This window comes from Schistocerca cancellata, chromosome 1 (genome assembly GCF_023864275.1).
Source record: "Schistocerca cancellata isolate TAMUIC-IGC-003103 chromosome 1, iqSchCanc2.1, whole genome shotgun sequence".
Lineage (NCBI taxonomy): Eukaryota > Metazoa > Arthropoda > Insecta > Orthoptera > Acrididae > Schistocerca > Schistocerca cancellata.
In genome coordinates, this window is record NC_064626.1 from 601,791,181 (window position 1) to 601,808,215 (window position 17,035).

Genomic DNA, 17,035 nt, shown 5'->3' on the forward strand with positions numbered 1-17,035 from the left:
TTGCATGATTTGGAAAAGCTGTAAGACCTAAATAGTCGCATCCATAGATGTAGATACACTGGAGTGAATAACAAACATTAATCTACCAGAAACTTGGAAGGCACCTAAAGAAACAACGTCTACATGGGGCATAATACAAATATGAAAAGTGAGTCCACAGAAAACCTCATTCCATATTGAAGCAGCTCATACCAGTTTTAGCACGGAGAAACCAAAGCCCAGGTGGACAATGCAAAGTAAATTTATTAGACTGAACATAAATCTTCAGCTCTCCTTCTTTGGAGCACAACTAGCCAACCTAGGTAAATGTTCACAATTAAGTTTCTGTCTTTCAAATGAGAGAAAAAGAAATGTTAAGTCCTGAGGACTACCCTCTACAAAAAATACGAATAACAATTATTAGAATCAACGTGTGGTTCACAAAGAATGTCCAAGCATACAACACTTGTGTTGGACCAAATACCAAAGTCCAGGAGGTCCACACTGAGAGGTCTCAGTGTAGCTTGAGGGTGAGGGTTGGGTTGGGTTGGGTTGTTTGGGGGGAAGAGACCAAACTGCGAGGTCATCGGTCTCATCGGATTAGGGAAGGATGAGGAAGGAAGTCGGCCGTGCCCTTTCAAAGGAACCACCCCGACATTTGCCTGGAGTAATTTAGGGAAATCACGGAAAACCTAAATCAGGATGGCCGGATGTGGGATTGAACCAACGTCCTCTCGAATGTGAGTCCATTGTGGCTTGAGGGTGATTGCTGGGTGCTCCACATCACACTGGAGGCATAAGATTTGTGGTTGGTAGGCTGTTAAGGGCCGACAGGTTGTGGGATGACTCTAAGAAAGCTTCAGACTGAGTAACTGCAGCAGTGGTTTGAGTAATTGCGCAGAGAACACATCTATCTAGAATGGTGAGTACTAGTTTAAATATTACTGAAGTGCCAGAACACAGTGACTCTGGCTTTTGAGCACATGAACCTGCATAAGCGATTAGAGCTACGCCAACTGTGCCCTTTGGTAGTGATACCGCAACCACCTGCCAGTGAGGCATGCCCTCAGAATTGCAGTGGGATGTTAGCCAATGTAGCCCCTGTGACTTGTGGCATAGGCCACCTGTGATGCAGTGCTGGAGGTCTGTGAGCCATGACATAGCAATAACGATCAAGATGGTCTGCACTAGCAATTTATATGGATATTCCAACTGCATTCATAAACTGCAATCGACGTCTCACTTACATACGTAATCTTACTCGTTCTTATGACTGTTGTTGTGACATTCTTGCTACAATGCTATTATGACATGTTTATGGTGTTTTCGTATGTATTAGGAAATAAGGTACAGCACAGTGCTGGCATGAATTTTTAAGAGCTGTTTTGTGTTTCTTTTGATTCAACTTTTTAGATGAAAAGTGTATTAGTGTATGCTTGGACATATTTTCAGACATGTACAGACTCCGTTTACAACATGCTTTATAATGTATCTGCAAAAATTATAAACATTATTTTGCCTTTTCTTCCTGTCAGTGGCAAACCAGTGTCAATGGCTTAAACCATCTGGAGGCTCGTCTGAAACACTGTCTGGAATACTTCCCTCACACAGAAGTTTCAGAACAGTATAGTTTCCTCTGTTTGGACCCTAACTGGGATATGCTGCATAGAGGAGGGCCATGGGGACCATCAGAACTTGATACAGTGAGCTGCCTACATGAAAGCTTTATTCATTCACCAAATCTTACTGAAATTGTTGTAAGGTAAATGTATATTTTAAAAAAAATTTAGTTATGAATTGTCCGAATAACAGCATCTTCACTAACCTGAGGATCAACATGCAGAATTGGGATACTTGTTAACTGAAGTACATGTTTTACGTGAGAACTTGTCTGAATAACACAGTATATACAATAATTTTATTATATATCTGTTAACCAGTTTCAGCCAGTGTAAGTAATTTTCAGATCCAAAACATCTTTGCAGCAAGTGGTGTGCATTTTCAATGCTGAGGGTGGTCTATACTGGCTGAAGTCTGTTTTCAAAAATATTAAATGTAGACTATGTTATTCAGACAATAAAGAATATACAGCTCACTGTGGTGTATCCATGATAAAATAACTCTGTCTTTTAGTTACATGTGAACATTTTTCCTGCACATGCTGTATTTATTAACAATTACAAGAATCAATGTTAATAAAAACAGTCTATGCAGGAAATATGTTCTCATACAAGACATTTATTTTACAGTGCACGAAAGAATGCAATAGATATAGAAGTATGTAAACAAGAATTTATAAGGTGAGGGCAATGAGAGGTGTTCAAGCTGGAGATGATAATTTTCAGAATGAATTAAGGAAGTAAAAGTAGTTGTACTGGGAAGAGCTTTATTTATGAACATCCAAGATATTTTACCATGTACTGATTGAGGTGGTATAGTAGTTGAGACATTAGAGTCACATTCAGGAGGAGCAAAGTTCAATCCATGTCCGCCTATTCAGGTTTAGGGTTTCTGTGGTTTATCTGAACTGACTACAGTGAATAGTGGGATGATGGCTTTGAGCTGAATGATTGTGATTTCCTCTCCCCTTTTCCTTTTGGATAGTATGCTAATGAAGTTACCCTTGACAGCATATTTAACTCTTCTTACCTTTCATTATACCAATTCTTTTGGTAATGTCAGAGTATAGAATGAGTTCTCTTCCACATTTCTTTAAGTGACAGTTTTTATATCAACTTTGTAATGTCTTACTCAAGTCACAATAAAGGATATAAACAAAAATAAAAGGATATAAACAAAAATAGTGTTGCTGTTATTATAAAGAGAATCCTTGTTCATAATTTCATGTAATTTTAATATGCAAGTTTCTCAGTGTGAATCATCTTTCAAGTGTATAAAAATTTAAAGGTGCTATTTGTTGAAAATTTTTATTAATTAACACACAGTTAGACATTGTACATGTGAAGAGAATAATTTTATTCCTGGCAGTTTTAGCTTAACTAAAATAGTGTTCATGGTAGACAGTGCATTTTTTAAATCTACACATTGTATTGTGGAATAAGGTGCGCAGATAAACATTAAACAGGTACAGGTCTCCCATTGTAGCTGTGACACCTAACTATTAATGGTGAGAACAAACACAACTTGCCTGCAAAATGCTAAGGATCTTAGTGCATGGAACTGAATTAGATGTGAAATTATGCTACAGGAAATAATGCGTGAAGTGCTGTTGTTAGCATAGTTCTTTTTCTTTGAAGTCACTTTTTTTTCATGTTGCCAGTGATATATTGTCACTACACCTTCTTGATTTAGTGATGAAATCAGTGAAGTATTATTAATATGTTTGTAAAATTGTGTTGGTACTGTGTTCACTCTCATTCCACTACCTATTCTCTCAACCAACATTTGATCTTAAATACTATTCTTCCATGTTTTTGTTGTTTTATTTCTGGCAAGGAAACTAATTTACTCATTAGTAATTAAATTCCTACTTGTTGCTCTCTGGTGATGGGATTCTATTCCACCAAATGATTTCGTATTGTTATATCAGTGTGGCAGCTTCTGTGACACAGGTGGTTTCAGCCTTATGCCCATGTTTTTCTTCCAAAGAGAACTTCTGATTCCAGTAGCTTGAGATCCTGACATTTTGCTTTTTGTTGTCAGCAGTTTGAAACATTTTGAAAACCGTAATTACTTTCTGACTATTGGAATTTTATGATTTTGGACTGTCCCTAATAGAGTTTCAAATATAATCGTTTTAATTCCAGGTGTGAAGATAGGACAGTTTATGGTTATCAGTGTGGAAATACAGAAGTATTCTATCAACAGAGTACTGGCGATACGGCTGGTTTACCCACACCATCTGACTTAATGGGAACTGTTTCATTGAAAGCTAGACGCAGATTGGAACGTGATCATGGAATAGTGCTACTGTAATGCTTTATTGTTGTGCAATTGTGTAGAAGTTAAACTTCTCATGCCTGTCCAGAAATGTGATATAATTGTAAAGGCTTTATGGAAAGATTTTCTATTTATGCCTAAGTTTTATTTGCATTTATAAAATGTAAATATTTTATTTATATGACATATTTGCTGCAGATTGTAGAAAGAAGAGCAGTCTGTTCAGTCAATGTGATGTTTTATTGTGTCTTTGCAAAATTTTAAAACATTTGCTTCATAAAGAGATTTTAAAATAAAATCATTCCATTAGTCTTTAATTTGTTAAAATGTGTAACAAGATACTTAATAATGAAGCAATTGTTTTGAAAAATAGCGTGAATGGAAGGAAGTAACATGGTGAATTTAGTTTTTATTCTCAAGTTTGATTAACATTAAAACAATTTCAATCAAATTCTCTTTATAGTATTGGGTGCCACTCAACGCCACTGTCATAAGAGATTAGTATTTATACTCTGTAATGTGATTATGTTATTACTTATTGTTTTGTTAATCATATTTAATTTTTATAATTATTAGCATATTTTAACAGCTTAACTCAAATTATTTGAAGCACACACTTACTAGTCAGTGTCCTTAAATGTAATGAATGAAAACTTTATGCTAACAGACTTTTGTAATTAGCCTACAGTACAAATATTTTAGTTTTAAGCCATCATTTTGCTTGATGTCCCAACTGTTTGTATATGATATGTGTGTTTGTAACCATTAACAAGTGAGGAGACCGAGATAAAAAACATGCTGGCCCATTGTACTGTGCTTGACAGACCTTCCAGGTGGCAAACAAATTTGAATTATAGGAAAAAGGAATACAGTTATTATAGAAGTTGCTGTAGGTATTTACATTCCAGGTAATGTGTATCTTATAAACAACCATGTTTAGCAATTGTGTGTTTTGAACGAACCTTATAGTGAATGAAGAATGGGCTGATAAAATGTTAAATAATAATGAGGATTCAAAGGGCTCTCCCCAATTGCAAGGGGTAGAAGAGAATTTAACAGAATAAAATGCATCTGATCAAAGCATTATCTGCAGTGGATACACACTAGAATGGTGTTTAAGGTATTAGCCCCTACTTTTCACTGAAAGATGGCACTTCTGCTCACAGTAGCCATCTGTGATGGGATTTATCAGTATTGTTCATGAGCCAGAAAGAAAACAAATAAAAAGCCACAAATAACCTAAAAGTGACTTCTCTTATTTCTTTTGTAAACTGTTTTTCAGCATTTTTGTTTTATATATAACTTACAGTTGGAATAATGCAAGACAATTAGCTGCTCACAGTAGTCAATATTTGGCGTTTGAATCATCTCCACTGAAGAGAAGATTTATCCAAGCTATTTTCTGTAATATCCTTTCTTCCTAGAGAGACTAGTCTAACAAGGTATGAGGAATGCTGCTGAGAAGCTCGGGAGGTAGGAGGGAAGTTTTGAGGTATGTGATGCGTGGATAACTTCATAATGGCATTGCCTGCAAAAGCCAAGGTCCAGGTTTGAGTCATAGTATGACACACGGTTTTAAAATGCAAGGAAGTCCCACCTGCTATTTTGTTTGTATTTGGAAAATCAATAATTGCTCCGACTCTTTGAAATGAGAGAATTTTTTTGTGTACTTTCTCAGGGGAATATTCCACTATCTTTCTTCTCAATCAAACACAGACTGAGAAAATTTGTTCCTATTTAAGTCTGGAGATAGTACATCTGTTTTGATATTTGTGACATTCAAAGCAGATTTGTGAGGGATTACTAGTATAATTATTCGTCAGTGGTCAGTTGGCGAACAAATTTATGATATTGAACTTTCAGTGGTCTGAAAGTCAATGTCATAAAAGTAGACATTCAATATACCTGTAGGATGTACATTCATGCAACTCAAATAGGGTGGAACCCTATTGAAGATGCTGTCTCCAGACTTGGAATGGATTGGCTGAAATTTGTGGTGGTTGAAATCTACCTTGAATATGCTCAATGGAACTGTGAGCAGATGTGTGAGGGTGTTTTGGAGGAACTATCCCAACAAAAAAGTACCTGAACACACTCACGTACAGCAAGTATTGTCTACTCTCACTGGTGATGTTTACTCTGCAGAGAAGCCTACTTGGCTCATCTGTAACAGGACCAAGTACCCTGTACAAGGGAAGCAGAATATGGGTAGAACCCATAGATCAACAACTACCACAAACAAGTATGGAGTGCTATCATAAACTGGCAGTTAACCTGAACTGCTGTGTACAGTTGTACCATTGGAAAACCATCTACATACTACATGATATCAAAGGAAGTGTGTACAGAAAGGGATCTGTTAGTCATCAGTAGTTCAAACTTAATGGCAAATGATGGTACCCCCTGAGAAATGGCACCAAAGTATGGAAAGGAGAACTACTATGCACATTCAATATTTATGTAGTGTTGCTGCCTCTGGATAGTGAGATCCCAGGTTTGAATCATGGCCAGGTTGGGGATTTTCTCTGCCCAGGGACTGGGTTTTTTGCTGTCATCATCATCATCATCATCATCATCATTCGTGACAGTGTGTATATTGGACTGTGGAAAAAAAATGGGACTGTGTAAAAATTGGGACTTCGAATGGGCGCTGATGACTGCATAGTTGAGCGCCCTCAAACCTATCATCATTAGTATGTATGCTAAGGGAACTTATTTAATAGGTTGAAGAGGCCATCCACAGCAACTGAAGGCACATAGTGCAACCACATGCATATTACTGCATATTTTGGAACAAATTTTTGTCACGTGTCTTCTGAGGTCATATTTGGTTCCTTTCAGAGAAGGTGATGTTTTGCTTGTCATGCTGTGGTGAAGTTCACAATCTTAACTTTGTTTTCAGAAATGACTTTGATTGTGGACCACAACCGGTAGTTTTGTGCTGAGCCGAAGGTCTGAACAGTGTGTTTGGAGATTCTTTGACAACTGAAGCTATGAACTACTAGATTTGTGCCACAGGATTAATGGGTGGAGGGTCGCCATAAACATGTCAGAGTCAGCTGACTATGTGGGGAATGTATACAGGGACTTTTAGAATGGATAAATTTCCATCCAGCCAGAATAAATGTTGCGTGGTGGGCTCCAAAATGTATTCTTATCAGATCTCAAGAAATGCTTCAAAATATGCAATAATGTCAAGTTATCAGTGATAAATTATACAAGCATGTGCAGAAAAGTGCCCAAGTTCAAAACAATAGTAGTGAGAGTTCTGTGAGGAAAGTGTGTTTACTGGAAAGACAAATTCAATGAGGTTTGAGGCAGTGTATTTATACCAATGGACAAGAATCTTTAATCGGTTGAGATATACAAAGGTAACTCAATTATTATTGGTATTTTATTTAAAAAAAATTATTCATTGAAACATAAAAGGCAAATACAGTTTATTTTTCTACATAGTTTCCCCCTTTAGAAATACATTTTTCGCAGTGCAAAGGAAGGTTTCTGTATCCCAGCATTGTCAAATGAAGCCGGCTGTGTCAGGAGCCAATTGTGCATGAATCCCTCCATGCTCGCATCATCTTCAAATCAGTACCCTCCTCTAGCTTCTTCAAGTGGCTGAAACAAATGAAAACCACAGAATCATAGGTAAAGTTTGTAGGAAGGGTGATCAAGTGAGTCCACTGCATTTCTTCAAGTTTTGATACCATTAGAGATGCCGTGTTGGGTGTGGCATTTTCGTGTCTTTTGCAGCAATAAGCAGCCCTTATCTGTTTCAGCAGCTCACAGAAGTAAAAACCATTAATTGACATCACTGATGCAAAAGATCATTGAGAAAAATGCCTCACCTATCAAAGAAAACACTTGAACGGGCCTTGCTAGCCAATAGTCAAGTCTTGGCTTTCACTGGAGCTGTGTCCCTGTTCCTCTGTCACTCCTTATTGGATTGTTTGGACTCAAGAGTGTATTGGTGGGCCCATGTTTCACCGAAGATCATAATCTGACTCAAAAATGGATCACCCTATTTTGCATACCTTGCTGTAAGCCTCTGACAGACCACCTCAACTTCTGATCTGCAGTCAAAAGGTGAGGGTTCCAACTGGCACAATCTAAAGGGAACTTTGTCATTTGTGATGATTGCTTGGCAGCTCCCATAACTTATTCTGAACTGTTCTTGGTAGCCCTGCGCCTGCTATACGGACGTCTGAGTCACAGCTCTCGTACAAGATAAGTAATTTAACTAGTAATAAACTCTTTTTAGCACTTTAAACTAATTTATTACGTTAATTATAGTGCTCTTCAAGCGTACCATTAAAGGTTTTTGTCTTACTCGCATATTTTCACAGTAATCACGTAAAGTTCGTTTTGTTTACATATCGCGGCCAGGCCGAACTCTTGAGCTTTCACATTAAACTTCATACCGCAATTTTAAGTGCATTTACTGATAGTTTAGTGTGCTAAATATGTTTGCTGCCCCTTTATATCTGTAGAGTATCGTCATTTCTTAAGTAATTTCCAGTAAAAAACTTCTGAACCACTGTTTACATAGTCTCAAGTAGGCCTAATTTTTCGTACACTTATTTTCATTGTTTTCCGGTAACTTAATTGTCTTTCTGTCACTAAAATCGATTTGTACCATAAGTGTGAAGTGCCTGACGTGCCGTAGAATCGTTAGCTTCGGGGTCTGGTTTGATGGATGTAGTAACTTTTTTCATTGGGGCGATTGTAGTGGCGTGGGAATTGGGAAAATGAGTGAGACTCATCAGTGGTTCTGTAGGCTATGCAGTAGAGATAGAAATATTGTGGAACAGGAGGGGAAAATTGCTGCCCTTCAGGCTGAGTTAGATGAGGCTAGGCGAAAACTGGGCAGGTTAAGGGGGAAGAAGGGTAAACAGGGGTGGGAAGAGGCAACAGGCATAAGGAACAGGCCAAGAAATTCTTCTGACAGCTTTGTTATTAATGTACAAAATAGGTTTGACCTGTTGCCTCAGTCAGAAACTGATGAGCCTCTCACAGAAGTAGATGTAGACAGGGCTCAACAAGCTTTCAGCAGCAAATTGAATAAGAATGCAGGGAAGTCTGCAAAGAGAAAGAAAGTCTTGTTGCTAGGTAGTTCACATGCTAGGGGTGTGGGCCAACTTCTGCAGGATGAATTAGGATCAGAATACCAGGTCACAAGTTGTTTCAAACCTAGTGCTGGACTGGGGCAGGTTACAGAGGATTTAGGCTCACTATGTAGAGGCTTTACTAAGGAAGATACCGTGGTTATTGTGAGTGGGCTGGGCAACAGTATTGACAGAGATCCGGGGTACACCATAGAGTGTGACCTGGCAAAGATTGCGTCAACATCGAGTCATACCGGTGTTGGGTTTGTGTCGGTTCTGGAGTGCCACGACCGACCTCATTTGAGCTCTTCTGTCAGGAGAGTTAATTTGGAGTTGGAACGGCTACTTGGATCTGGTGCAGGGTCACACATTGGTGTGGTTCCTGTTGATTCACTCTGTAGGTGGGACTATACTAGACATGGCCTACACCTCAACAAGAAAGGGAAGGGTAAACTGGCTGGGCTGATAGCAGGAAATTTAAAAGGGGGAGGAACTACATCTCATGGTGGAAACCCTTTTTTTAGTGTAAGATCAGTGTCCAGTGGGAAACTCAGCCAGGCAAGTACTAAAGATGTTAAAAAAGTTCAAGATACTCACAAAAGTAAAGTGAAAAATAATGTTAGTATATTTCATCAAAATATTGGGGGATTTAAGAATAAAATTGATGAGCTTCTGCTTTGTTTAGAAGATATAGAAACTGAGAATGTAATAGATGTACTATGCCTGTCTCAGCATCACATCGTCACTGATATGCAAAAGGTTAGCATCAATGGGTACATGTAAGTAGAGATAATATGATGAGAGGAGGAGTTGCCATATATGTCAAAAGCTTCCACAGTGTAAAAAATTTAGAAACTAAAAAATTTTGTGTAGAGCAACATATGGAAGCATGTGCCGCTGAACTTAAACTAAATGATGGCACTTTCATAATTGTAACAGTGTATAGGTCCCCCTCAGGGAATTTCCAGCTATTTCTAGAAAACTTGGATGTTTTGTTGTGCTATCTGTCAGACAGGGGGAAGCAAATTAGCATTTGTGGGGATTTCAATGTTGATTCCCTGAAAGAGTGTAATAGGAAGAATGACCTTGTAGTATTACTCAGTTCTTTCAATTTGAGCTCCATTATTGATTTTCCTACTCGGATAACAATGAACAGCAGTACATTGATAGATAACTTTTTTATAGACCAAGATAAGTTTAAGGACATAAATGCTTATCCTGTTGAGAATGGTCTTTCAGATCATGGTGCACAGCTAGTTACAGTATATGACATAGCTCCATGCAGTATATCAAATCAGACTTTCAAAGCAGTGCGTTCAATTAACAATATAAATATTGCAAATTTTAGGGAAAGCCTACAGCAGCTAGACTGGGATGAAGTGTATAAGGAACTCGATGCAAACTTGAAGTATAACTTATTTCACAATACATTTTTAAGTGTATTTGAAAATTGTTTTCCCAAGAAAATAGTTAAACATAATTCCAAGAAAACACACAAAAAACTTTGGCTAACTAAAGGAATAAGAATATCTTGCAACCGCAAAAGAGAACTGTATCTAACAGCAAGAGGGAGTACTGACCCCGAAATTCTTCAGTATTATAAAAACTATTGTGCAGTACTAAGAAAAGTTATTAAAAAGTCCAGAAGCATGTGTATCATGTCTGAGATCAGTAACTCTGATAATAAAATTAAAGCAATTTGGAATATTATTGATAGGGAAACAGGGCAACCAAGAGCACAGGAAGATTTTAGTGCCATAAAACTGAATGACAAGTGTACTAACAAACAATCAGAAATTGAAAATATTTTCAACAATCATTTTTTAAATGTTGTGGAGAAAATAGGATCTAGATCTTCACTAGAAGAGGCAAGGCTACTAATAGAAGAGGCCATACCTGTGCAGTTTGAAACAACTGTAATTCCACCAACCCCTCCCTCTGAAATCAGTAAAATAATAAACTCATTGAAAAGTAAAAGCTCTTATGGAATTGATGGCATTTCCAGCAAGGTACTTAAAGCTTGTTGCCCACAGTTAAGTAGGATTCTCAGCCACATATGTAATAGCTCTTTGGAGCAGGGTGTTTTCCCTGATAGACTGAAATATGCCATTGTAAAACCATTGCATAAAAAGGGGGATACGTCAGATGTCAACAACTACCGCCCAATCTCTCTTCTGACAGCTCTATCAAAAATTTTTGAGAAAGTAATGTATTCAAGTGTAGCCTCCCATGTTTGTAAAAATAAAGTACTAACAAAATGTCAGTTTGGTTTTCAGAAAGGATTTTCAACAGAAAATGCTGTATATGCTTTCACTGATCAAATATTAAATGCTCTGAATAACCGGACATCACCCATTGGTATTTTTTGTGATCTCTCAAAGGCCTTTGATTGTGTAAATCATGGAATTCTTTTGGTTAAGCTGGATCATTATGGTTTGAGGGGGGCAGTGCACAAATGGTTTAATTCATACTTAACTGGAAGAAAGTTGAAATAAATGGTTCATGTAATGTTAAAACAACAGCTGATTCCTCAAACTTGGGGGGGGGGGGGGGGGCTAATCAAGTACGGGGTCCCACAGGGTTCGGTCTTTAGGTCCTTTACTGTTCTTGATATACATTAATGACTTACCATTCCACACTGATGAAGATGCAAAGTTAGTTCTTTTTGCTGATGATACAAGTATAGTAATAACATCCAAAAACCAAGAACTAAGTGATGTGATTGTAAATGATGTTTTTCACAAAATTATTAAGTGGTTCTCAGCAAACGGACTCTCTTTAAATTTTGATAAAACACAGTATATACAGTTCTGTACAGTAAATGGCACAACTGCAGTAATAAATATAGACTTTGAACAGAAGTCTGTAGCTAAGGTAGAATTTTCAAAATTTTTAGGTGTGTCCATTGATGAGAGGTTAAACTGGAAGCAACACATTGATGGTCTGCTGAAATGTCTGAGTTCAGCTACGTATGCTATTAGGGTTATTGCAAATTTTGGTGATAAGAATCTCAGTAAATCAGCTTACTATGCGTACTTTCATTCACTGCTTTCATATGGCATCATATTCTGGGGTAATTCATCGTTGGGTAGAAAAGTATTCATTGCTCAAAAACGTGTAATCAGAATAATTGCTGGAGCCCCCCCACAGTCATCCTGCAGACATCTATTTAAGGATCTAGGGATCCTCACAGTATATATATTCACTTATGAAATTTGTTGTTAATAATACAACCCAGTTCAAAAGTAATAGCAGTGTGCATAGCTATAACACCAGGAGAAAGGATGATCTTCACTATGCAGGGTTAAATCTGACTTTGGCACAGAAAGGGGTAAATTATGCTGCCACAAAAGTCTTTGGTCACCTACCAAACAGCATCAAAAGCCTGACAGATAGCCAACTAACATTTAAAAATAAATTAAAAGAATTTCTAGATGACAACTCCTACTCATTGGCTGAATTTTTAGATATAAATTAAGGAAAAAAAAACTTAAACATTAGTGTCATGCAATATTTTGCGTGATGTAATATCTTGTACAGACATCTTTTATTAACCTGACATGTTCTACATCATTACGAAGTGTCGTATTCATGATCTATGGAACAAGTATTAAATCTAATCTAATCTGGATACACACATCTGTTGACTTCGAGAATGTCTTTAAGCACACAATTGTTCCAATCTGTAATATTGGTCCAAGGACACTGAGAATGTTCCTGATTTTCCACTTGTTGTTGTCATTCCTTGAACTCTTAATGCCAGGCAAACACATAAGTCCTTGATAGTGTTTTTTCCATGAACTGTGTAGTCAGTCTCTGAAAAATTCCCATCCCTTGAATTCCTTCATGAGCAAGAAATTTTATAATTAAGGTGTGCATCTGTTGCTTTGACATTGTGAGCACTACTGATGAATTGATTGGAAGTTGGAACAGTGATTTCTCCCCACTCCTAATGACCCCTTCCAAGCATATTAGAAGCATGGATCCAGTCCTACTGACCACAGATGATCAGGAACCAAAATCCCATTTATATTTGATTTACCCTCATAGTTGTCTATATGTGAAATGGTTTGTGCCTGAGTAACAATTATAATTGGGATAAATGCTATAGCAGGGTCATTCTACTTGCCACCACTCAGCTCCAGAAATAAATGAGAATTTCAGAGAAAACCTCTATTCCCTAGAACAATTGTTTTCAAGTCATACTATAACATTTGTAGATTTGAATCATCTCACAACTGAGTGGTAAATTTACAACTCCACAACAAGCAGATAATAGAGAACCTCCTGTGAAACTATTATAAAAGCATTCTCTGAAAATTACTTACAACCAATCGTTATGCCTCGTAACAATTATGGAAAGTTATTATACTTGTTGACAAAAAGATCCAACCCCTTTAACAACGATCATATTGAGACTGGGGTACATTTGTAGCAGCAAAACGGCACCAAGGAGCACCCCTTGCCCCTGGATGGAATGGAATGTCTGCAAGTAGTATTACCCAAGTGAAAGTGTGCAAAAGTTATCTTAACATTTGTGAAATCAAGTAACTGGTGTGGGACTTTGGTATTAGCCCAGTATTCACCTAGTGAGATGTGGGAAACTGCATCCAGTTTGGCTGACACACCAAACCTCATTGTTAATCCACCCAGCAGATTCAATCCATGGTTGACTTACCTCTATATCCAGGAAGTGGTACTGTAACCCACATGACTATCTGGGCCAGTAAGCAGAAAATTTTGTACATTCAGTACATTATCAGCACCTAGAATCATTTTATTAAGGCCCAGTGAACATATACAGGAATTATGACTCAAGCTGAAATAGATAGCTGGTCAAGCTCTAAAAAGAATACATACCTAGCAGAATAATTACAGGGACAGAGAACACTTTGTATATAAAAAGTACCAGAAAGCTATTTAAGAAATAGCAGCTACTGTACAATAGCTGCAAAACAATACTAAAATCCACTCATAGGCAGATATTATTTGTAACACTCATGACTACTAAAATGGTAATGTGTGATGTTTCCTGTAGCTCTTGTAGCAAAATGTTATCACAGGACCTATTCCAAAACGTCAAGTAAATTCACTCATGTGTAATCGTGACAAGACAACAACTGAAGTAGGAAATTGCAAAACAAAATCCAAAATATTCAATTTTGTCTCAAATGTTCCTTCTGAAAGGAAAATAGTGGTATATAGTCATTAAATAGCCTTGTCACTGCTAAGATGAGTAAAACAGTGATCGGTATTAGTGGTACTGAAAAGCAGCTTAAGTTACAAAAACTCAGTAAGGACCCAGGGCCCACTATCAACTTCTGCACAGAAATTGAGTGAACTAGCTCCTCTTTTGTCCATAATTTACGTCATACCTTGAGCAGAGATGTGTTATCTGAAATTCAAAAAGAGTACAGCTTACATCTATATATGAAAAAGAATTGACAAATCATGACCAGAATTATAGTCCTATATCACTCACATCTGTTTGTAGTAGACACTTAGAACATCTGAGTTGAAACATGATGACTCGCTTGAAACATCAAACTTTGCAATTAGCATTGATTCCAAAAACATAACTTGTACAAAACTCAACTCACGTTCTTCATAATGTCAGTGCCACGATTTAGTACTAGATAGACACCTTCTAAAGTAAATATATTTCTACGATGTATAATGAGTTGTATGATGGGATCAAAAGTTTCCTGAAAGCAATATGCAACAGGGGTATCAATTTATAAAAAAATATTGGAGGGGCCCCAGACTGGGGGTATAGCCCTGGTAAATTTTCTAAATTTTAGACGCAAAATAGTGAGTTTTAAAGTTTTTAAAGCATTTTAGAGTCATATGATCAACATTAGAAGCCTGAAAACTGGACTCTTGATAACTCAACACTCTGGGAAACTTGACAAGCCTGACACATTTTTTGGCTTTGAAAAAAGAAACAAAACGTAAACACGCACGGTATATTTGTAAAAAATTAATTTACAGTAATAATCATGCTTATAGACTATTACAGAGCACTTAATATATAGCTCGGAAAAGACTGAAATTATATTTAAATAAATCCTAAACTAACATTAAAAGAATAAAACATAAAATATTGCTGTCACACAGTAATAGCACTTTGAAGTCAACTAGCTAATTTAAGCTTACTTCGAATAAGACACAAGGTTCATTAAATAAAAACAATATCTCAAAGTTAATGCTTTAATACAGTATGCCTAATACTTTCAGTAAAAAACTATGTAAATAGCAGGTTTTAATTGGGTCTTACACCCTAAAAATATTCAGGTATTTGAAAATAACTAATACAGTACTATAGTAATACAGTACTAAACTAGTACTAGTATTTCGAAAATGAAAATTTAACATTATGTATGTATTTAATTCTCTATTTCATAAAGATTTTTAATATTGCTCTAAATGCCATTATTAGGGCTAGTGTGTCTTTAGAAAGGTGCAAATGTTGACTGTCTGACTGGATTACTGAATACGAAGTTGTTGATGACTGCTCGGATATCCAATTCACCCAAAACATCTTGGTGAGCATGAAGAACAGCCAAGTTGTTCAGTCGCTGTTGTCCCATTGTTGATCGGAGACAGGACTTAGGATGTCTAAGGGCACTAAATGACCGTTCTATTGTTGCTGTCGTGATTGGAACTACTTGGAGAAGCTTAATGCACTTCACTACGTCACATAACATTTCTCCAACTGCTGGCTCATGTGTAATGTACTTTCTTACATCAAGCGTGTTTTTTAACACCAGTTGTTTTTTATTAGTGATATCAGCTAACATATTCTACTGTAAGCACAACCTCTCAATGTCTAGGTCATTTTTGAAAAACTCAGTTGATTTTTCCAAATTTGTTTCACCTTTGTTTACTAAAAGCAAGCATTCTTGTTCAACTGCAATGGCCTGTGTGAGTCCAATTGAAGCAAATCGCTCAGTAATGCAAGGTTGCACCATTTCACAAACTTCAGTGTAAATAGCTTTGTAGTATACCTTTGGGTTTTAAAAGTGTGTGGTGAGCTGGCTTCGCTGTTTTCATACTTATTTGGTATACTTCGATTCTGAGGAAGCGGAGAATCGTCAACTTGTGAAGGTTTTTCTTTTAAACAGATTCCCAAAAGTGTTCAAAACTATCATGCCTTCCATTCAATATACAAATCAAGTCCTCATATATTTTTTCCAGAGTTCATTGCATGGCAATAAAGATGTAAAAAGAAATAAGTCTTGAACTGTAACATTGATCTTCCCACAAGAGTGTTGCAACTAGCAAATCATCCACATACAATGTTACTTGATCCAGCAATTCCGGCCCCTTAGCCATGTCCAGGGCGTAGATAAACTCTCCATCACTGACACTAAGGTGGAAGGGCAAAACCCTAAATTAGTAAGACCTGCCAGCAAACATGAAAGCGGTATGCTTTCTAGATTCTTCTGCTAACTCCACTTGCCAACATGAGCAGCACAAGTCAAGTGATGACAAGTACTGTACCCAATAAAATTCCTTGTTCCTCTAAACTCTCAGGTCGAGTCCTCTCTGGAACAATAATCTTGTTGATTGTCCTTGCTTCCAGGACAACTTGCACCCTTCCCATCTCCTTTGCCCCGTCTAAGAGAGAGCTGCTTATGGGGAGAAAGATGGTTCGATGATGCACCACTGAATCATTTGGCAGCCTCGCACTTAGACCATGGGACAGAGTAATTTGCATGTGCAGAAGTCTTATGGGGGCATACGTCCATCCGGTATTCATATCATTTTATGATGCCAGGCCTTTTGGAAAAGACCAGAACATATCTCTCCAAAAGTAAACGTTAATCTTGTCTTTGTTCATCTGGCAAAGACATTGCTTCCATGGACTTTTTCTGAATGGCGATAAGAGTTTACATCTTACTGCTGGCTATCCCATTCATCTGGTGCGAGGCTATGGCATCTAGGGTCGTCTTAACCCATAGCAATCTTCTTAGTTTTATTTAGTTCTATGGTTTCTTCGCCGCTAGTGCTGGGTATCACGCTCTTTACTTCGGATTTAATCAGATTACATA

General features: G+C 37.3%; 1 protein-coding gene across 1 annotated transcript in view; it reads left to right on the forward strand.

Moving 5' to 3' along the window:
* LOC126182412 (uncharacterized) overlaps positions 1–5,124 on the forward strand; it is a 75,128-nt gene extending 70,004 nt beyond the window's left edge. The window contains exons 8-9 of the mRNA XM_049924848.1: positions 1,515–1,741; positions 3,747–5,124. Coding sequence (XP_049780805.1) covers positions 1,515–1,741; positions 3,747–3,915 — 396 coding nt within the window. The 3' untranslated portion in view covers positions 3,916–5,124. The remainder of the gene's footprint in view (positions 1–1,514; positions 1,742–3,746) is intronic.
* The last annotated feature ends 11,911 nt before the right edge of the window (positions 5,125–17,035 follow it).